General features: G+C 40.9%; 1 protein-coding gene across 2 annotated transcripts in view; it reads right to left on the reverse strand.

Moving 5' to 3' along the window:
* Window positions 1-10,813: 10,813 nt before the first annotated feature.
* The window catches only part of RNGTT (RNA guanylyltransferase and 5'-phosphatase), a 334,258-nt gene continuing 322,350 nt past the window's right edge, over window positions 10,814-22,721 (reverse strand). For both annotated transcript variants that reach the window (XM_042939336.1, XM_042939335.1), the window contains exons 15-16: window positions 15,473-15,596; window positions 10,814-13,993 (exon numbers count right to left, since the gene is read on the reverse strand). In XM_042939336.1, coding sequence (XP_042795270.1) covers window positions 13,830-13,993; window positions 15,473-15,596 — 288 coding nt within the window. In that variant the 3' untranslated portion in view covers window positions 10,814-13,829. The remainder of the gene's footprint in view (window positions 13,994-15,472; window positions 15,597-22,721) is intronic.

Consider the following 22,721-nt stretch of genomic DNA (forward strand, 5'->3'; position numbering starts at 1 on the left):
TCTAAGAAGAAAAGACGTGCAGATACACACAGCGGTGAGGTTTCCAACTTCAAGTTTTCCTCTGCAACAAAACTGTGTTTTTCTATTAGCAGCAGGCTTAGCCAGCCATGTGAATAATTTTAAACAGCCTGAAAAATTACCATTGATTTCAAAGCATTGATTTTCTGCACCACAGTAACACATTAAATCTCTTTTCTGAAAAAGACAAAAGAGAGCTAAAAGAATAAACTTTCAGTCCAAAGAGTGGGGGTAAGGGGTCCTTACACAACAAAATTAATTTAGTAAGTTGCCTATTTTTATAGTAGATGACCTGTGAAGGACATTCAGCTTCTATCCAGAAAATCTTGTTACATAAGAAGTAAAATTTGGGGCCTCTGGGTGGCTCAGTCGGTTAGGCTTCCAACTTCGGCTCAGGTCATGATCTCAAGGTTTGTGAGTTTGAGTCCCGCGACTCTGTGCTGACAGCTCGGATCCTGGAGCCTACTTCTGATTCTGTGTCTCCCTTTTTCTCTGCCCCTCCGCTGCTTGTGTGCGCACACTATCTCTCTCTCAAAAGTAAATAAATGTTTAAAAAATTTTTTTAAAGACCGAAGAAGCGAAGCTAATGAACTGCTAGCTGCCAGAGTGGAGGACAGTGTGGTGTGGACTACAGGGCTGCCTCTGTCCGCTAAGACCTAGTGCCCAGAGGCAGGCAGGGGGAGACTGAGACCAACCCCCCAGGTTGCGTGTCACTCACGGTTACCCCAAAGGCAGATGTTAGGTCTCCCAATTGGAGTCCTGTGAGTCGGGTCATCTCTGGGTTTGACTTGTTTTGTTACTGAAACCACAGGTTTAAAAATGGAGTGTTCGTTTTCAGCTCAGAAGAAATCTCCTCAGGCATATGTGTGATGATCTAAATGTATAACCACCATTCATAATTTTTTCCAAGACAACTTTGTTTTTGTGACCTTTAGCAATCTTGATATAACCAGTAGAAAATGCTCAGAGGTAAAACAGTTCAGTAATAACTTGGTCTCTACGCTGGAAAAAAAAAAATTCCCACTGTCCTTTACCCTGTCATTCCCTGACTGCCCCCCTGCAAAAAAAAAAAAAAAAAAAAAAAAAAAGACCCTGAAACTTCTATACTTGGTTTCAAACTCAAAGCATATTTTATTTATTTATTTATTTTTAGAATGCATCAGTTAAATCTGTTCATCTTTTTTGAGTTGAGGGACTGGAAGAAATCACACATCGTTTCTGATGTGATATACCCATGGGCGGTTTTGCATCCTACCCAAAGATAGCTCAACTTCATTTTAAGATGTTTTGCCTTCTATGGCAATCAAAATCAAACTTTTCTAAGTAGACATGTGCTTGTAGGTTACGCAACTCTGAACACCCATCAGCGGTGCGTGTGGTCTTTGCTTCACCTTGAATAAACTTCTAAGCCCCGGAAAGGTGTGTGTGCACCTGTGCTCCCCATGGGTATCTGGGTGCCTCATGTAGCACAAGCCCCAGGATGAAAAGAGGGCAAAGGGCGGTCACTTCGGTGGTACATATGGGCCTTGGCAAAGGTCAGATTGTCTGCCTAATTGGAGGCAATTGTCTTTCCTCCCATCTTTATCTCCATAGGGAATAACACCAAATGAGCACAGAATCAGAAAAACAGGGACCAGCTGTGCTAAAGTCACCTAATATTTCTGGGTCTCACTTTACTTACCTCTAAAACGGGACCAGATGCCCTAGAAGGGGACTTGCAACTCAAAACTCAGTTTCATGCTTCTTCTCTCCAGGAAGATCTCAGGATGTGATCAGGGTCCAGGAAGTAACTCTCTCCGCCCCAGATTTCCTCCATCTATCTGGCCTCCTGCTTGTTGTTACACTTCTCCTGCTTCTCGCCCCAGGGCAGTACCGTCCCTTCCACATGCCTACCTGGGCTCCCTCTAGCCCTGCACCCCGCAAGCAGCCCTTTCCACTGGATCCCATCAAGAAATCTGGGGTAATATATTTGTCACCAGGACAAGCTCTAGATAAATATTTGTCACTGTTCCTGGGCAACTTGATTGTGTCTATTATCATAAATTCCCTTAGAGTCATTTCAGTTTCCTCAAACTTTCTGCTTACCCCTTCTCCTAAAGGAAACTGGATCTTTCTCCAACTGTAACACTCTCTTTTAAAGGAGGCCATTACATTCGGTGAAATTATTCAGGACCTACTATTTATTTGTTGGGTTCAAGAAATGCTTGTTGAGTAAGTAAGTGAATGGACAAATGTACCTTGTCGGGTGCTATAGTAGACTCAGAAACAGGCCCTCTTCCCAGCTTTTAGGAGGGTGGTCTATCTATGATGGTGGAAAGGATGAAACACACATAAAAATAGCTGGAATACTAGCAGCCCCACTCTTCTTTTTACAGCAACACTGCTTGTAAATAATGAAAGACACTAGCTCAATACTGGTTGAGAAATAGTCACTTCCCTAACCACCCCCTGCAAGTTCCTCCTCCCAGCTATCCTGCCTCTCCCTTGGTATCCAGACCTCCCTACAACCTAGCAACCAGAGAGGGTTAACACGTGGCTCGGCAGGGAACGTTCAGTATGCTGCTCCAGAGCTGTTCTGATTGGTCAGCACCAGTGCCTATCAGTTGGTTAATATTTTTTCTATCACTAATGAATATGAATTAACCTCAGGTAGATGCCAAAAAGAAATGATAAAAGTAAGTAAAGAAAGGAGATATTGAGAGACTTGGTTCCACTCCTTAGAAGTGGACACCAGTCTTAAGCCTGGCCATTTAGAAAGGGCATCATTATTTCCTGGCCACAGTGATTGGTTCACTAAGGGGTAAATGACCAATCAGATACAATGAAATATAATGAAACTTTTGCTGGGACTGTTAGTAGATAGACAATTATTCTTTATGATGGATGTGAATTGAGATGTAATTTTTGAGGGACCAGGAGCTACCATATGAAGCCCAATGATACTTGAAGCTAAGAGTTGTAAAGCTCCTGGATAAGCCACTCCTGAAGTCATTCCTGCCTTCTGGACTATTTAGTCATCTCGAGTAGGTGAGTTTGTTTTCCTGTCATTGTACAACAAAAAAGTTCTGACACTGGAGTGAGGCAGCAAAGAAAATACAAGTGTATGAGAGATGGAAAGCAGTGCCCCGCCATTTTTCTGTGTAACTTGGCTTTACACTCTGATCTTTCAATCTGGTCTCCTCACTCTCTCCCATTCACCCAGGCCATCATCCCCTTCCAACTTTCTTGATTTCTTACCCAGTCTTGGGTTAAATCCCTCATCTTCTCAACCTTGTTCTGTTTTCTCCTTGCCAATCTCTAGCCCTAGGCCAATGGAACATTCTTCTCAGCTCTTTTCACATCATGAAAAATATAGAAAATGACAGTCTTTGAAGGGCACCTGAGGGTAAGCTAAAGCATTAAAGGTGTCTACGTGGGTCTCGGCAGGTAAAGGTCCATTAGATTTTCTTTATATTATAAAATTGTGGTAAGTAAAACACAAAGTCCTGAGAAAAATACAGCTTTATATGAAACTTCAAAATAAAATCCTTTCATGGGGCGCTTGGGTGGCTCAGCCCGTTAAGTGTCTGACTTCGGCTCAGGTCATGATCTCACAGTTCATCAGTTCAAGCCCGGCATCGGGCTCTGGGCTGACAGCTGGGAGCCTGGAGCCTGGAGTCTACTTCAGATTCTGTGTTTCCCTCTCTCTCTGCCCCTCCCCTGCTCTCTCTCTCTCTCTCTCAAAAATAAACATTTAAAAATAATAATAAAATCATTTCAAAATGTTAAATGAGAAATTTGAGCTTGCTTCCATGAACATGCCTTTCTAATATCAGGTTTAATGTTTCAAATGCTGTCCTAAGATCCTGATCAAAACTTTTTAATGATAATCTCTTCAACTTCTTGGTAGTCACTATCAGTGAGAAACCTTGCACATGTTGGGAATAAAAAAATTAAAACCATTTTTTGGCAATCTTTCAAAAATGTGAACCATTGAAATGGTATTTAAAGAATCCAATTACATGTTCTGTTTTTCACTTCTACATATGAATTCATTGTGATTTCTTGCTGACAATACTTGTGATAAAGCAAATGGACTTCCAATCCAAGAAAATTATTCCTACGTAAATTATTTCTAAATAATGGCGAGGCCGTCATGTGCAGAAGGCACATGCATTGTTAAAGCAGTATTCTCGTCCTGAAATGAATACCACTATAATAGTTTGTCAGTCACAGTGGACAGGAATATGTGACACACAGGAAGGCAGAGACAGCGCCACCCGCTAATGCCCTCCCCAGTTCCCAGGAGCCCCTCCTGATCAGCCACACCCCAGGTCATGTGCTCAGCTGCTCCACGCTCTTCGTCCCAGCTGGGCAGTGTCATGCTCTGCCACCGACCTCACCCGGTCTCCACGGTAGCGCCCCGGCATCATGTGTACTTCAGGTTGGTCATTGGGTTTTCACCTGAAGGAACCCCATGGTGCTCCCTCTCAGGAGCCCAGAGACTTTCTCAGCTGGAGGCAACAGTTCAGGTCCCACCCAGCCACCCCAAGGGCTAAGAGGTTCAACACCTCTACAGCAGACTTACTACCCCTGGCCACACACAAAGGGGTCTTGAAACAGGACGGGAAGCTGTCCGGACAGGTCATCGCAAAGGAAACACACGGAGTAACCGTTACCCTTGGGAATATTCCTTCCTGTGTTGACAGATTAAGCCCCAAGTCCAGCCACCTCCTTTTCCTCATATTTTCTCTGGTTTTCCCCTTGACTCCAGCCATCCCCATCATGTTTCTGGGGGTTATCTAGAAGCCAAATTCAAGACCCTTTTTCTCGGTCCTTCGCTCTCCATGACTTTCCTGGAGCAATCGCAACTATTTTTTACCTCCTCCGTCAAGAAACCTTTCTCTTGGCTCCTGCAGGCTGGGGCTTCTTGACAGGATTTTCTTTTCCTTACTTTCTTGATCTTTATTTGACCTTATTACATCTTGATGCCTTACCTTACTATTTTTTTCTTCCACCCACTAACATGAGGGATGCTGACCCTCTTTTTACTTCCTGTCTTCTACTCACACTGCTTTTACCATCACTGCTGTGTGAACAGATTTAAAATCTGAGCTCCATTCTAAATTTCTGCCTTGTCTTTGGCCAGTTGCATCTGAATCTCCTGACAGCACCTCCCGCTCACCACGCTCAGAAGCCCCTTCCCCGTCTCAGCCCCAAATCAGCTCTTCCTTCTCACTTCCCTGTTTCTGGACAGGGTACCACCATCCCCCCCACCTCGGTTCGATCCCTTGAAGGTAACCTTGGCTTCTCAACTGATTATTGAATCTTGATGGCTCCTGAAGGCTTGCTACATCCCTCTCCTCCATTTCTGTACATGCCACCCTTTTCTAGGTTCTTGACCTCTCACCGGGATTAGTACAGTAGCCTCTCAGCTGGCCTGTCACCTTGTTTCTCTTTCTTCCGCCACCTTAGACAAATTACTACCAGTTCCTTTTCACAAAGAACTCCCATATTTAGAAGGTTTCAATAGCTCTTTATTGTGGCCCAAGTCGAGCCTAACTTCTTAGCCAGACATTCAGATCCCTTCATAATCTGTCCCCGGCCTATCTATGAAGCCCTAATTCATTTATAGATTTAGAAATACTTACTGAACTTCTATACTTTGTGCCAGACTGGCCTAGGCCCTGGAAATACAACAGTAAATGAAATCACATTTTTAGCTCCCATTCTAAATAGGAGAGTGTGACAACAGCTAAATGTGCAAACATGTTAGATCAGCACTTGTAGAAGAATAAATGAGGGTAAGGGGTAGGTGGTGATGGGAGTAGTAGTTTAGATGGGATGGTCGGCCAGGCCTTTTTGGTGAGGTGGCCTTTGTCTCGAGACTTGAATGAAATAACAGTGAGTCTTATGAACAGCTAAGGAAAGAGCATCTGGGTAGAGGGAAGAGAAAGTTCAAAGTCCTTAAAGTGGGAACATGCTGGGCAAGATGACAAAACTACAAAGGAGCCAGTGGGACAAGAATGAACAAGGCAGACAAGAGGTGAGCTCAGAAGAGGTGGCTGGAGGCCATGTTATGTAGGCCTTGGGGACTATGACATGCTTTTAGAATTTAATTCTGAATGAGGTGGCAAGCACTGGAAGGTTCTGAGTAGTTGAGGGACATGTTCTAAAAAATATTACAGACAGCTGTGTGGAGAATAGATGGGTGAGGGGATGAAGGAGAATGAAAACTGGGATACCAGTTAGGAGGCTATCACCACAATGTAGGCAAGAGATGGGACAAGAGACGGAGAGGTTGAGAAGTTGTCAAGTTCTGGTTACAGTCTGAAGGTGGTGCTGACAGCACTTGCTGATGGATTGGACGTGGAGTGTCAGAGAAGAAAGGAGTCAAGGATGATTCTGAAGCAACTGGAAAAGTGCAATTGCCATTAACTAAACTCTACAAGAAGACGGTGGGGAGGGAAGCAAGTCTGTGGGAGGAGGAAAGTTCAGTTTGGGATGTATTCAAGTTTGAGGTGACTGTTAAACATCCAAGTGAAGATGTCAGCTTGTCAGTTGGATATTTGAGTCTAGAATTCACGAGTGGGATCCAGGCTAAAAATAAATTTGGAAATTATTTGTGTATAGATGGTATTAGTGCTCAGGGATTAAGAGAGATCTCTTCCAGAGAGTCTACACTCTAGAGGCCAGGGGACTGAACCTGGCTCACTACAACATTTAGAGGCTGAGAAGGTGAAGAGGGCTCAGCAAGGGAGACCAGTAGGTAAGACAAAAGAAAACCAAGATACTACAGTGGCTTGGAAGCCAAGTGCAACAATGATTCAACAAAGAGCAGTTTGTGATTTGCTTTAAAATAATTGTGTGTGTGTGTGTGTGTGTGTGTGTGTGTGTGTGTGTGTGTGTGAAGGAGGATGGTGGGGGGAGACAAGAGCAAATGCATCTTGACTGAGTCTCAAGTGCGGGTACAAACAGGAACTACAACGAAATGATCATTGCTAAATATGGGTAGGTGGGAGTTCACCGTACCATTTTCCTTACTTTTGTGTATGTTTGAAATTTCCCATTAAAAAGAGAAAAGAAAAACAAGAACAGGAGTGAGAAACTGTTAAATGTTGATGGTACAGACAGGTCAGTTAGGAGAGTGGACCGGACCCTGCAGAGGGCACTGGCGGTGGCGATAAGAGTAGTCTCAGTAGAGAGGAGAGCCTGTCGGCAGTGGGTTCAAGAGAGAACATAAGGAAAGCATAGGAAATGAGCGAGTGTGATCACCTCCTAGGAATTTTGCAGGAAAAAGGAATAGAGAAATGAGTAGCCAGAAGGAGATCAAGGGGCCAAGGGTGGCTGGTTGGTTTGTCATTTTAAGTCAGAGTGATTGCAGCCATATTTGCTACCACTGTCTTTCACACAAGCTCTAGACAAACTCTTCCAAAGCACCCTTCCTTCCCCACGTTTTCTGTCCACATCGACCTACCCCATTCACCCTACCCATCCACTAAGGTCTAGAACGCCCCCCCACCTCCTGCACCATCCCAATTGTATGTAATGTTTCCAGGCATACAGTTTCTACCCACATGCAGAATTTTCAAGAAATTTTTTATGTTAGACTTTCAGTTGCCGTGTTGCCTGGCTAGGCTGTCTGTAGCTCTCATGTTCAACGTGTATCAGAGCACACAGTGTGTTTATACCAGAGATCAAAACTACACAATGTTCCCCTGACAGCTTTCAGAAGGGAAGCAGAACTTCTACAGAAACTACAAAGTTTCTGATTCCTTTAGATCCTGGAAGATAGCTTTGGAGAGTAGCAACAAGAATCCTATCTTTCACTTGCCTTTCCCACTCTAAAAAGACATGGCTAGAAGCAGCAATTTACGCTAAGGGATCACGGACTGGTATTTATTTTTAAAACTAACTGCAAAGCCTTAGCAGTCACCAGAGGACTTCTCTTTGAAAACATCAAAAATTGGGCGCGAGTAGGTGGGTAGGGAGAAGGAGCCTTCTAGTTTAAGACGTGGCAGTCTCCGTGAAACTGCACCAAAAAATAAGACGTGATTAAGAACACTGCTTCCCTCACACCTCCCTCAGAGCGTATAACAGCCAGGAGGCCAGGGCACTTTAAGATTCCTCCTGCTGAGAAGTTTCCTCAGCATTTTCGGTGCAAACGGCAAGAACAGACAGGACGCTTCTAATCAGGATTAAATACAAGAGGCATCATAGATGGCCTCTGAAGAAATTCTTAAGAAATGAGATGTTATCAGAGCTTGTATTATGATGAGAAGGCCAGAGTGACAAAAAAAAAAAAAAAAAAAAAAAAAAAAATCACGTTCCATGTGCGGCTAAGCCGAGGGAGACCAGAGAAAATGCATCTTGACTGAGTCTCGAGAGCGGGTACAACGGGGTATCTGAACCTACCTCCTGCCCTAATTACTACCAAGGGCCTGCTGCTGTCACCCCGGGTATGGGTCGAGAGCCTTGTCTGGAGGGGAGACCGGGGGAGACGATCACGATACAGTGTGAGATCTAAGAGGCTACCTATGGCAGGAAGGCTCCCTTGATCCTGACATCAAGGGAGGCTGGGGGTTTCTGGCAGCAGTGGCAGCACCACGAGCAAAGGTTCCTGGGTTTATTTTTTTATTTTTGAAAAATTTTTTTTGTCTTTAGTTGGAAATAGTATTTTTTTTTTTTAACATTTATTTATTTTTGAGACCGAGAGAGACAGAGCATGAATGGGGAGGGTCAGAGAGAGGGAGGCACAGAATCCAAAACAGGCTCCAGGCTCTGAGCTGTCAGCACAGAGCCCGACGCGGGGCTCGAACTCATGGACCGCAAGATCATGACCCGAGCCGAAGTCGGCCGCTTAACCGACTGAGCCACCCAGGCGCCCCAAAGGTTCCTGGGTTTAGAGGACACGGCGTTGTGGGAACAGCGAGGCATACAGCTGTATCAAGGGGCAGGCATGATCCAAATCTGGATGCAGGCTGAGGCCGGATCATGGAGACCCTTTGATGTCATGTGCCAGGGAGCTCTCACCGGGGAGCAGGAGCGGGTCTGCAGTCATGAAAGGTCATTCTTGGTGGCAGTGATCTAAAGGAAAAACAGACTGACTACGTGCCCACCTCAAAGTTGTGACCATTGGCGACTCTGTTGTTCGGGTTCGTTGTCAAAGCCAAATTCTGTTTTTCTGTGTTGTATTTGGCATGTTTATTTTTGTACCTTAAACAGCTGAGGGTGTCATCCTATTGGAGTATCTGTCAACGTTCAGACAACTCATTTTTCGCCTGTACGCTTTACATCTCAAGGGCACAATATAATCAACAGTTGTGAGGTAATTATACTCTGATCAGCTCTGGCTATGAAAATGACCTCTAGCTATGGAACCAGGGGCTGCTTCTTCCCTTAGGGGCTTCTTGCCTGCCTCCCCACTTACATACAAGCTGCCTGGAATTCCACCTATGCAAGGATTCCCAGCACCGGTCCATGACAAAGATTTTACCAGTTTGGGGTGAAATGTAGAAGCAAGGGATAGTGTAGAGAATCTTTCACAAAACAAAATTTGTTCTATATAAAGACACGTCCTTTCTTCTAAGTTATGTCCTACTTCCTTTTTGGGTGTTAAGATTCCCTTTATTGTATGCAATAATGGCAACATATTATTTCGTAAAGCCGTTGCAAGTTAAAATAGTTGGCAACCCCAGGTCCATGCGCTCCTTTTTTGAAATGTGAAGTCTTCTTCTTAGAAGCCTGGGGGGCCCCTGCTCTGAGCGCCCTCCACCCCCACCTGTTTATCATGCACAGTGGCCACCTGATACCAGAGTCCAGTGAGAGGAGGGACACTTCTGGGTTAACCGAGGCTGACACCAACCTGCCAAAGCATCAGGGTTGACAGTCAACTATGCGACAATCAGGAAAATTTTGGCCCAGTGTGTAATTTAATCGCTTATTTCTTCCTAGTTATGTCTTCGGAACTTAGCATCTTAATGAGAATATTAAACTTCTTTTCATGGCCTCTGTGTCACTCACATTTAACTATTGCCAAATAAGTGGTTAAATAATAAGGCCCTAAAAATATGTTTACTTTGCCAATCCCAAGTTCATCTCCTTGGTTTGGAGAGAGATGCTTGAAACCCATTTCCTGTTGGCACCAAAGAAACAGAGTTTGGGGCCCCTGGCACAAAAGCAGCCCCCAAGCCGGGACTGCAACAAAGCTGTGAGGAGTACCGAGCAATAAATCAGGAGCTGGAGTCAGAAAGGCCTTTGTTGGGGTCTCAGCTCACAACTTACTAGCTATGTAACCATGGGTTAGTTATGTAAGTCTCAGGTCCCTCAACTACAAAATGAGGTTAATAATGGTCCCTACCTGCACAGAGGAGTTGTTTTGGGGACAGTCTTGGTGCTTGGTGGATATTCGGTAATGGTAATACTCCCTTCATTGTGAATATGGGCTATTTACAAAGCATGAGCTTTTACAAGAATCATGTTGGACCTGAAAAGGCTCTTTTTGATCATCTGGCTCAATCTCAGCCTCTTATAGATGGGGGAAGGGGGTACAGGGTGAGACCTAGAGAGAACACAGAGCCAGTGAGAGTCAGAGCCTAGACTTGGTCTCTGGGGTTAGCCCAGGGTTTTTTCCCCACCACATTAGTTTTCCCTGCCTGCGAGTATTTGGTTGACTTTCAAGGTTTTTTGACTGGAAAGGATTATACACATAATTCAAAACCGCATCATTTACAAATTTTAAATGGCAAATTCCATGGTACAAAAATACAGAGTCGACAAAAAAATGGACAGGTCATTACTTCATCATTTCAGAATATTTACTGCTGAGTATTCTGAAAGAATTAAATGTGTTCAAAATAACGTGACAGGATATCTAGCCATATAATAGAGCGCTAGGATGAGGTACACGGACAGAAGTACTATAAATATCACTTAAAGATGTGCTCTCCCCTGCTCCCCTACCCTCCAAAAAGAAAAGGCGCAAGCTACATCCCCCATGTCAATCCAATTTCTTGGTTTCTCAGGAAGAAGAATAGAGGATTTTCCAAGTCTTTATGCTAATTCTAGAATGCAACAAAACCAGATGGATTACGACGGGTATGGCTGACAGAGGCAGGATAACACCAGCAATAAAAGGGACACAAAATCATTAGGTACATAGAGGGACACAAAGGCATCACCAGCCAAACAAAGTACATACACTTTCTGTTATTTTAACTCAGTGGTTTTATTACAATACGCACTGACACACAATTAGAGAAGGAATGTCCTGACGTTTTCTGAGCATTTCATGGAAAGCAAATGTAACCATCCAGGCAGTCGAGTCATCCGCATCTTTTCCAAATACAAAGCAAAAGCTTTTATATGTGATAACTCAAGAAAGCAAAGTTTTCTTATTCTTGCCTACAAAACCTCAGTGTCAGAAAATAGTTGCTGTGAAGTGGCCTGAGAAGGGAAGGGTTTCTTTCCTTCCTGATGTCCCAATTCCTGCCTCTCAATTCTCCCCCTTGACTTTCTAGATGACTTCTGATGATACTGCAGACGACAGTGTGTTCGGGGGCTAAATGGGATCTACTTATTAGGCCGGCTATTATACTTCACTGTAATCGAAAGGAAAGGACAAATTAAGAAAATTAAGTTTTAGAAAATGCACAAAGGCAAGGAAAAAGTATCTGGGTGTATTAAAAATGAGATGCTCTTTTCACATAACTCATTTAAAAGGTTACAATTACCATAAACATTTTAACTCCATTAAAGATCACTGGCAAAAGCTAGCTCTTATATCTGCAAAAGGGCTCTCCACTTATACAGGCTCGGGAGAAAGCAACATAGTGTGTGAGAAGAGTCACTGACCCTGGTGAAGCAGGCATCGGACTGTTTGGAGTTGCATAGGTATTTTTTCAGATCCACTTTGTACAAGACACTATGAAACCTTACAAATTTCCACCTTTCAACAATCATTGTGGCAGTCAGGTGTTTTAATCCCTTTAGTGCCCAAACTCACAAAAGCACTCCAGGAATGAAATACTAAAATGACATTCTAGATAAATTCACTAATGTTACATAACTTGGAAAGAATAAAGGAAAAAGCCCAAGCATGACTCCTAGTATTTCATATAGAAAAGCACTACAGGAGAAAACTTTGTTTAAAAACATTAAAACTCAGGTGAATATAAATACATTTTTGGTTAATCTGTGCTATATCATATAGAAATCCTGTCAGATATTCAGTCAGCTGGGTAACTCATTTGGATTTTTCATGTCTGATTGTATTAGTAGAAGAATATACACTGCTGCGTATACTTACATATATATGCATATCATATATAAAATTCAGATCATGAAAATTTGTTTTAAATACACATATACTTAAAACCTGTACCTCTAAAAATAAATATATTCGCCTCTAATAGGCAAATTCTGAGAGTTCCTTCACAAACCAATCAGAACACGGCTTCTCAACAATGGCAGATGACCAATTAGCTGCTCTTTAAATCCATTATCAATCAGTAAATGTTTTAAAATTCAGGTGTACAACAGAAATAGCATCCCGAGAACAGAACACAGATAGAATTCTGGCTTTGAAAATAAATGTCTTGGCTTCCTTGATGTTTAGTTTCTACAGATGTCTACTCTTTGCCTCTGCATTTATCTAGCAGTGGGAGAGCATTTTCTAGTGACAGCATTCTATTCCATTGACATCACCTTCTAATCAAAGGAGTCAGCTGGCATTTCCTTTGCCGCTTTGTTCGAGGGAACTAACACAACATCGTCTGTATTTGATATCATTCCCATCATCACAGTGAGTTGTGTGTTTTAATGTAATTTACAATGTGCTGATACCACTGAGGTAAAGCAGAAGTAGCCCTGACATTAAAAAACAAAAAAAAAAAAAAAAAAAAAGGGAGGAAGGAAGGAAGGAAGGAAGGAAGGAAGGAAGGAAGAAAAAGGGTCTCCCAGGAGAACAACACATAAAAGGAACCTGGTGGTATATATCTAAGTTCTATGAAGTAACTGAAAACCACTGCCAGAATGGACACATTGGATATCTGATATTTTAGTTCAAAGAATAGAAACAGATGAAAATACTCAATATACTTCCTTTAGACAGGATGCAATTCACAAAAACGGGGCTTTACTTTTTTACTTTCACATTTCTAAAAAAACTTCTTAAAATGAGATAAGCCAGATTGAGTTGTTTAACATAGTATAATATATAATATTTAACAACCTTGTCATTTGTTTTTGAACACAAGAATCTCAGAAATGTAGGAAACCCATAATAAACGACAGCAAGAATGTTTAATGCCATTGCCTAGATTTTTCAAAAGGAGAATTTACCATAGTTGAAATACAACTTCTAAAAAATACAGTGTTTTTTTATACGCTCACAGTTCCAGATTACTAACTTTATAAATTAAAGGTCAAAGTTATCCATATACAAACAAGGCCTCTTTTGCATTGATTTCAATCTCAATTAAACCTTTGGATATTTCAATCTTCAGATTCCACAAGGTAAGGCTGAGTTTATCAGATATAAATAAACTGTGTGAAGTCCATGATGTATCGTAGCACTGAGGAAACAAATGCATCAAATATTTACAGGCCGGCTACAATACCTTTCTTTCTTTCTTTCTTTCTTTCTTTCTTTCTTTCTTTCTTTCTTTCTTTCTTTCTTTTTTTCTTTCTTTTTTTTTTTTTTTTTACAAAAAATTCAAATGCGTATCGGCATCAGGCCACATTCGCTTTTGAATTTCTCTGGTTGCAAAAATGGGGCAACAGCATTCTTTCTCACTCTTTTTTCCTCTCAATCCTCAAGTCAGAGGCAGATCTTAGGTCAAAGGGCGAGGTCTTTTGGGGGGCGGTGGAGGCATGAGCTCTGTGTCAGGGTCCAGATGATGCTTCCGCTTCTGTCCTTGAGAAGCCGCCGCACATCTGTCGATGAACTCAAACAGCATCTCCTTGGTGACAGGGTTGGAGATGCTGTTGCACACAGCTGTGGACAAAGGGAGACACGTGTCTCACGCGAGGGTTAATTAAGGCAGCTGACTCACCACAGGGGGATGCCAAAGGGGAAAGGTTTGCATCCCAATATGCTAAACACTTGCATTTTACGGATTTGGGTGACTCGCTTCACACATTAAACTATTCTCCTCCCTCCCCCGCCCCCTAAAATGGGTGCTTTTCTGGTGCCCACTCTTTCTTGAACTGTTCATTTTAAAACAAAACGTTAAGTATCTGGATGATAAGCCTGCCTTCACTGTGGCTGTCCATCGCTCCAAAACTGTCTTCAGGTTTTGAACGGAGCACAGCGCATCACACTCTAGTCTATATTCAACCAAACTTCTACGGAAAACGTGTCGTCTCTCCTCTGAGAAAGAACTCCTCCCTGTCACGATGGCACCGGCCACCATTTCCACTGAACAGGGAGGCTCCGCTGTAGCTGGCAGATCATACATACTCTGTTGTTTTAACAACTTGTTTGAGGAAGTAAGGTATTACAACAACATTACGAATAAACGAGGCATCTCTTCTTATGTGGTCAAAATTTACTACCAGTCCTTTAAATCCTATTTACATATTTAGCTCTGGAAAAAAAGACACTGGCTTAATTTTTCCTATTTTCAAAATTAACTCATCTTGTCTGAACACAGATGCTAGTTCCAACAAAACCTTTAAATGTACAATAGTAACTTTTCATAAACTGCAAAACTGAAACTGGCAATTTCTGTATTTTCTCATAAGCTTATCATATAATCAGCAACATCACTGACTGAGCAGTCCAACAGCACACAATGCTATTAACCTTCAATCTTGGTTTTTATGTATGTTTTTCAGATTCACTAAAAACGCGATCCAGAGCAACTACTGCTACTAGTTTAGCTTGTAAACTTCATTACTTTGTGATGTTCTCCGTGAAAGAAACTTACTATTCTGAATTCTCAAAGCATTCAAGTTGTACCCAAAGAACACTATGAAGGACAGCAGAGCAGGTTTCAGGAGGTTTTTGTTTTGTTTTGTTTTGTTTTTTAATGGTTTTCATTTACTTTGTTCTCCATTGTTTGTAAAGCTATTTTAGGAGCTGGAAATTACATTTTCCCCTGCTAATTTTGTCTTTTACCATCTGGCAAACAATGGTTTTTATAGTTTTGAATAGATCTGAAATTATCGTGGCTTTTGTTGTTGTTGTTGTTCAACAAATTCAACTTGTATACAGCCCATTATCCTGCCCTTTACACTTCTCTTCTGGGCGCAGGGGCGCGAGCCCACAGGCCTCGGGACAACCTACAAGCCAACTGGAGCCAGTAAAGTCACAACCCCTTTCCCAGCCACAAGGGTAGGCTCCGAATGACCCTATGGATTCGCCCCATCAAACAGATCAATAAAGACAGCACATTTTGACTCCAAACCCTTAACGCTCTCTCTCCCTCTCTCTTTTCTAACGAAACAAACACTGGTAGATTGTCATACTCACCCATGGCAGTGTTGTAGGCATTAGGAAAACTTTTGTCTGTTCTCTGTCTCATGAAGACCCAGCTGTTATTCTCGAATTTGCATTCTATAATTTTGTTGTCATACTGTTTTAGCTCTTTTGTCACCTGTTTTAAAAGAGAATTGAGGAAAATATTTAAATCATTTAAAAGGCTTTTTGCTTCCACTATGTGACAGACACATTAGGGAATGCCAAAAACACCTCGGTAACTCTTCACACAGAGCTTTTTGTCATCTCAAGTGTCTAATCAAGCCTAAGGATGTGGTGTGCACTCCCTTGTACACATGCTCATTAATCCAACATTTTATAAATAGTTGTGAAAACGGCTGTCAATATATAGCAATTAAAAGAGGCTAAGCAGAAACCAGCCACTTCTGGGCCAAATGCAAATATGTTACCATAGGGACCAATGCCTTCAATATTTCTGTGTCCCTATGGCTTTCAGAAATTGCGTATGCTGCTTGGGTTCATCAGCTTTCAGAAGGGTCTCACCATCTAAATTCCCCTGTCAAAACCTAAGAAGTTCCCTTTAGTAGCTAAAAGTAAAAGTTACCCATAAAAGGTAAACATTAGGATCAGATTCAGGTAATGCGCACCCTAAATATTTTGCTTTTCAAGCAGTGATAACTAACCCAAACGCTAATCTCAGGTTATTTATTTACCCTTTCCATCTCTAAACTAGTATGAGTATACAGAGGAAGCCACTTTAGATTTTGGTTGGTGGGTTCTTTGGCTACTTCACCTCAGATGATTGAATATGAATTACAACTTACTCTATCAAAGCTAACAAGTATCCATGGTAACTATAAAACCTTTTAAAAGATATTTCATCAGGCTGTGAAGATGGCTTTCATAAATAGGAACCTAAGCTTATCTTTGCAGTTTTCAAATCAAATGCCAGTCATGGTAATATTTTAATTCAGTCTTCATCTTTCACAGCTAACAACTTTTCCTCACAATATGGTAGATTGCAATCATTTAAACTTCATTAGCATTATTTGAAATGCTCTCATTTTTTTTCTACACACATATTCAATACCACCTAGGAATATGAAGGGAAGCAAATTTTTAAAAGATGCTTTCAACTCAGAGATTAGGCAGTACATGCCTTCATAAAAACTATCAGATTGTATTCCTTTCCCTTAATGAGTATCATACTTGATTGGATTATTTGCATTTTCAACCAATTCAATAGGACAGATACATTCAGTGACTCTGGAACAGACCTGCCCAAAAAAGTGATGTTCTACTTATAGCAAACTTTTGCTAAAATTATTCTCAAATATTCACTATTCTAGTCTCAATTCCCCTCCCTTTCTTCCTAAGGATCCACCACCTTTAACTTTTGATACGTTACCTATAGCCAAGTACTAGGCAACTCATTCAGCGAGGTAACCACATTTATCACAATGTAGGGTCTAACAGAGGTACAGTCGCCAAACCTTTCAGAATCTCCATTTTGTAATTTCTAAAATGGACAAGGAGTCCCTAATTTACTGTGACACTGGAAGAATAATAAATGAAAGGACCTGGCATATAGTGGCCAACCAGTATAATTCTTACGAGAAATATAAAATTAGGAACTAAAATACTGCCTTCAAAAAATAAAAAGTAAAACATACTTTCTAAGTAAATTCACTAAAGAAACCAGGATGACATGGAAAGGTACACTTGGAAAACAGGTGTCAAGAAAATTATATCACATGTATCACAAAAGACAGGCTTGTATCGCCTGTACTTCACTGACCAGCAATTGTCCTAAGTCTGTATCACAGAGCATATCATTCTGGTGTTCCTGGTTTCAGAACTGCTATAAATTATGTGTTGCTCAATCTGACTACAGCAATTAAGCAGTATTACTAAGTATCTGTGTATCTATTTGGGCATGCATTAACAACAACTGGGAAACAGCTTTCTGAGAAATGCAGGCACCTGCCACTATACTAACTTAAATGTATGTCCATGTTCAAGAATAATCCATTATCTTTATTGATCACATCAGTTGTATTCCCAAGATAGACACACTGCAAGGTACTCAATCGGGTTAGGTAGTAAAATATATTTAACTGACAAAAATAATACTTCTCCTATGTGCACAAACTAAAGACAGTTGTCACTAATGGTCAGATCAAGAGAATGATTGCCATACAGGGAAGAAGTTTAATTTTAGTATCCAAATTCTAATTTGTTACTATGACAATAATCATCCTCAGCCAATTACGTATTATTATTTACTAAAACAAGACCTTGTCAGGCCTTCTATAATCAACTGTGTTACCCTAGTTTGAGCTAATAAGAACAAAATATTTATAAATCAAGATTTCATATCTGTACCCATAATTACATTGGATTAATGAGATTTTACTGTTTTTTTAAAGAGCAATATACTATGTATTTTATATTGTAAAACATTTTGTTCATGTATCCATCTTATTGAGAACCACACTTTTTATACTATTTGAATCTACCAATATAATGGGATTGGAAGACAGTCCAATGAAACTGGATCTTGGATCTCTGGAGATTTTAAATTAGCAGCTCAACAGTAAGCCCTGAACAAAGAGCCCACAACAGAGTCAGGTACAATCACAGGTGCTCCACTCTGCACTCTTTTTACAGAATACGTTTTGTAACTAGGTGCTGGGCAACCTACACTACCAAGTCACAAAAGGCAAACCATCAGTGTTGGCTGAACTGACCTACACCGAGCAGGCAAAGTTGCATTTCTGTTTCTAGTGGTGGGATGAAAACTCTAGAATTTACTTTCCCTGTTTCGGGAGAGCTGTTTTGCTATCAAGAGCGCATATTTCTTTTATAAAGAGACTGCGCAAAGGCTTGAGGGAGGGGGATTTCTCTGAACTAATTTGCTCTGGAGACTTTTTTTTTTTTTTTAAGTTTAATTAGAGAGAAAGAGAGAGACAGACGGAGAGAGACAGAGTGCATTAGCAGGGGAGGGGCAGAGAGAGAGAGAGAGAGAGAGAAAGAGAGAGAGAGAGAGAGAGAAAGAGAGAGAGAGAGAGAGAGAGAGAGAGAGAGAGAGAGAGAGAGAGAGAGAGAATGAATACAACAGAATCCCAAGGAGGCTCCACGCTGTCAGCAAAGAGCCCCGACACGGGGCTCAATCTCATGAACTGTGAGATAATGATCTGAGTCGAAATCAAGAGTCAGACGATCAACTGACTGAGCCACCCAGACACCTCTGGAGACACTTTAACAAATACCTTAGAGAAGCCATCAGTGAGTTGTTCTATTTTTAACGTTTAATTTTGGAATAATTTTAGATTTACAGAAAAGCTGTGTAGATGGTATAGAGAGTTCCAGTATTCCTGTCACCCAGCTTTCCCTAATGTTCATATTTTATATCTCATGGTTCATCTATCAAGTCAAAGAAATTCACATTGGTACAACACCATTAACTCCACTGCAGACTCTTCAGGCTTCGGTTTTACCACTAATGTCTTCCTCTGCTCCAGAATCCCATCCAGGAAACCACACTGCATGGAGTTATCATGTCTCCTTATTTCCTCCGATCTGTGACAGTTTCTCAGACTGTCCTTGATACTTTTGAAAAGTACTAGTCAGATACTTTGTAGAACATTCCTCAATTTGGAACTTTCTGACGTTTTCTCATGATTAGACTAAGGTTATGGAGTTGGGGACAAACGCCAAAAGGTGAAGTGTGTTTCTCGTTGTGTAATATGTGGGGGTATGTGATACTGACACAACTTCTTCCTGGCGATGTGAACCCTGACTACCTTGTTAAGATGGTGTCTGCCATGGTTCACTACTGCAGAGCTACTGGTTTTCTCCTCTCCATGCACTATTGCTTAGTTATGAGTCACTGTGAACAAACAGCCCCACTCAATGCTAAGGGAAGTAAGCTCCACTTCATGGAAGGAAGAGTGTCAGAGAAGTTGTGGACGTTTATTAAAACCACCACAGATATTAATAAGTTTCTTGAGGTATTTTAAGACTGTACAAATATCCTGTTTCTCCTTCAAGTTTTGCTCATTAATTTTAGCATTCATCTGTGAATCTTGCCTACAGCAATTATTCCTGTGGTGTTCTCATGGAATTTTCTTTTTTCTCCATTCCTTCTACATTTATTATCTGGACTTTTTTTGTAAGGAACTTGTCCCTCTCCCTTCCTTTATTTATTTGTTTATGTATATTACTATGAACTCATGGATATTTATTTTAGTCTTTGGGTTATAATAAACTACTACTGTCAATTATTTGGTTGGTCAAAGTGTTCCAGTTTTGGCACTGGGAACTCTCTCAGGTTGGCTCCTGTGTCCTTTTAATTTGCTTCCACTTTTACTTACTTATTTATTTTTAGACTTTACTTTCAGGCAATGCAAGATAGTACTCCAGGCTCATCTCGTATTTTTCTCTGCCTCAGCACTAGAATCAGCCATGAGGTCCTCTACCAGGAATTTAGAAGAACAAAATCACTCCTCAACAGTCCAGGCTATGCTAAGAAAGTAATGCTCCCACCTGTTCAGGTCAGAATTTAAAATTATTATTGAGAGAGACAGAGAGAGACAGAGAGACAATGAGACTCCGAAGATGAATATATGTTTCATGCCTAAGTTTCCACTCCCATCTTTTGTGAACTGTTCTCTGGAGCTAAATTAAGTTGACCATTTTTATCTTTTTAAAGTTATAATTCTGCTCTTTGATAATTCAAGTTCTATTTCTATAGTATGACCGAAGGTAAATCTTAAAAACATATCTTAAGTAGATAAAAGAAAACTCTTATATTCATGTAAGTAACTCTAATTTCTAGTACTTATAAAGGTGTAGAAAATAAAATAACAAATTCGAAATGAAGTTTTCTGGGGCACCTGGGTGGCTCAGTTGGTTAAGCGTCCAACTTCAGCTCAGGTCATGACCTGGTGGTAGGTGGGTTCAAGCCCTGTGTCAGGCTCTGTGTTGACAGCCCAGAGCCAGGAGCCTGCTTCAGATTCTGTGTCTCCCTCTCTCTGTCCCTCCCCCATTCTGTTTTGTCTCTCTCTCTCTCTCTCTCTCTCTCTCTCTCTCTCTCTTTCAAAAATAAACAAACATTAAAAAAATTTAAAAGAAAAAAAGAAATGAAGTTTTCCTTGTGGTGTCAGAACAATACAAATAGCTTAAATCTGAATTATTAGATAATCTTTTAGAAATACTATATTATAGTAGGGTCTTGATATATTACTTTTAGAAAGTGCATCCACTACTGGAGAAACTAAAAAACTGGACAAGTTACCCTCTTAAAAAAAATGTTACACTTACCACCACCACTCTGTATAAATAACACACTGCATTTTCTAGGTTGGAAACAGAGCAGAAGTCTCTCCCTCATGAATGGTGGGTCTTCAAGCCACCAATCAGGTGTTCATTAATGAAAGTGGCCAATAAAAAAAAGGCAGCTAGAAATTCTGTCTTATTTATCGTAAAGGTCATTACTGACAAGTCACAACTCTAGGGTATGGAATTGCCACTAAACTACAGATTAGTACCTTCTAATAATATCAGAGTTAGTATAGTTCTTACTCAAAATGTAATATACAGATAAAAAAACATTATGACCATGTTGGCATGGTCATGGTGGAGTGTAGAATGAGGAATGACTTTTAACCTGTGTCATGCAGTATTTTCCAAACTTTCTGTATTATATGTGCTTAACTCTCATAATTTTTAATAATGAAAAATTCCTTAAAAAACTATTTCATAAAATGTAATACACATCAAGTTGGTTTTTAAAGCAGAGGTACAGAAAAATAAGATAGACATTTATAGAAAGCAAAGTCTTGGAATAAGGCCCTAAGACCACAGTTCCCAAACTAAGCAATGAGGTATCCTGGTGTGCTGCCACAAACTCACAGAGGCATTGTGGGGTATTTTAAATCTTTAGGGAAACAGTGGCATGTGTTGGACAGCATACAAACTACTAGTTGCAGGGAGTTCACAGTTTCAGTAGGAGATTCCTTGAGATGACATTATACCTTTGCAAAGCTGAGTTTTTGGCAGTTATTGTGATAAAAACCAAGTACCACAAAAATCAATGTGGAACAGTAAACGAAGTTGGTGGTGTATAATCTGACTCCAAGGATGGAGAAGTTATACAGTCCTTAACATGTGCTAAATTGTTAAAATCTAAATACTTCTTAAATTGCTTGGCTCTATCCCCTCAACCAGTGGAGGTGTTAGGTACTTCTTTTGGCTTAGAGATGCTGTGTATGAGGCAGAATGAATGAAGAAAGTTTGACAGTCTCTGCCCTAATTCCTTTTCATTCATTTCATTCATTCCCAGATTCTAATCCCTAATCTTACATGTAAGCTTGTATCTAGCACTTAGTGGAAACGAACCAGAGTTGTGAACAACTTTGTTTGAGGTGTAGAATATAGATTCATGGTAGAGAAGGAGAATTTCTATCATGTTAATTTCACTGGTTTTGATCTAGATCACTCAAATATGTATTCCCTGGGACACCTGGGTGTCTCAGTCAGTTGAGCATCCAACTTCAGCTCAGGTCATGATCCTGCGGTTCGTGAGTTGGAGCCCCACATGGGGCTTGTTGTTCTCAGTGCAGAGCCCACTTCAGATCTTCTGTCCCCCCCCGCCCCGGCCCTTCCCTGCTCATGCTCTCTCTCTCTCCCTCTCTCAAAAATAAAATTAAACACATTTAAAAAAACTTTTAAAAATATATGTATTCCCCACTAATTTCCCCACTGTCAGCACAGTACCCAGTCCAGGGTAGATACTCAAAGAGAATGTTTACCAAATTCAAGAGAATCACGAGCCTCAGATTATCAACCAATATGTACTGTTGATGGTTGGTTAGGTAAAGTAACCTAGTACGATCTCTAGTCTTTCTCTGCCTCGTTCCTCCTTTCCACCTTTTCCTTCTTTCTCCCCAAACAAAACTAAAGGTGTTAGGGCTTAAATATCCTAAGTTTGTCATCTGAATAAACATTTGTACTATTTTTGGATGCCTAACATGGAGGTGATACCACTACCAGTCTTTGCCATCATGGCATTAAAAGCAGCACTTCTGCTTCTGGCAGTAAAGAACAAGTATAGAAAGTGAAAGAAGATTTCTTTGTGCCCTCCCCCCACTGGTCAAGCAGTATCAACCATTTCTAGAATGGTATGACCTCATTTTTATATAAATGAATCTTAACTACTTATTCACTGAGCACTTAGTATATATCAAGCATTATAAACTTGTGGCCCACACATATAATC

Source organism: Panthera leo, chromosome B2, assembly GCF_018350215.1.
Source record: "Panthera leo isolate Ple1 chromosome B2, P.leo_Ple1_pat1.1, whole genome shotgun sequence".
Taxonomy (NCBI): Eukaryota; Metazoa; Chordata; class Mammalia; order Carnivora; family Felidae; genus Panthera; species Panthera leo.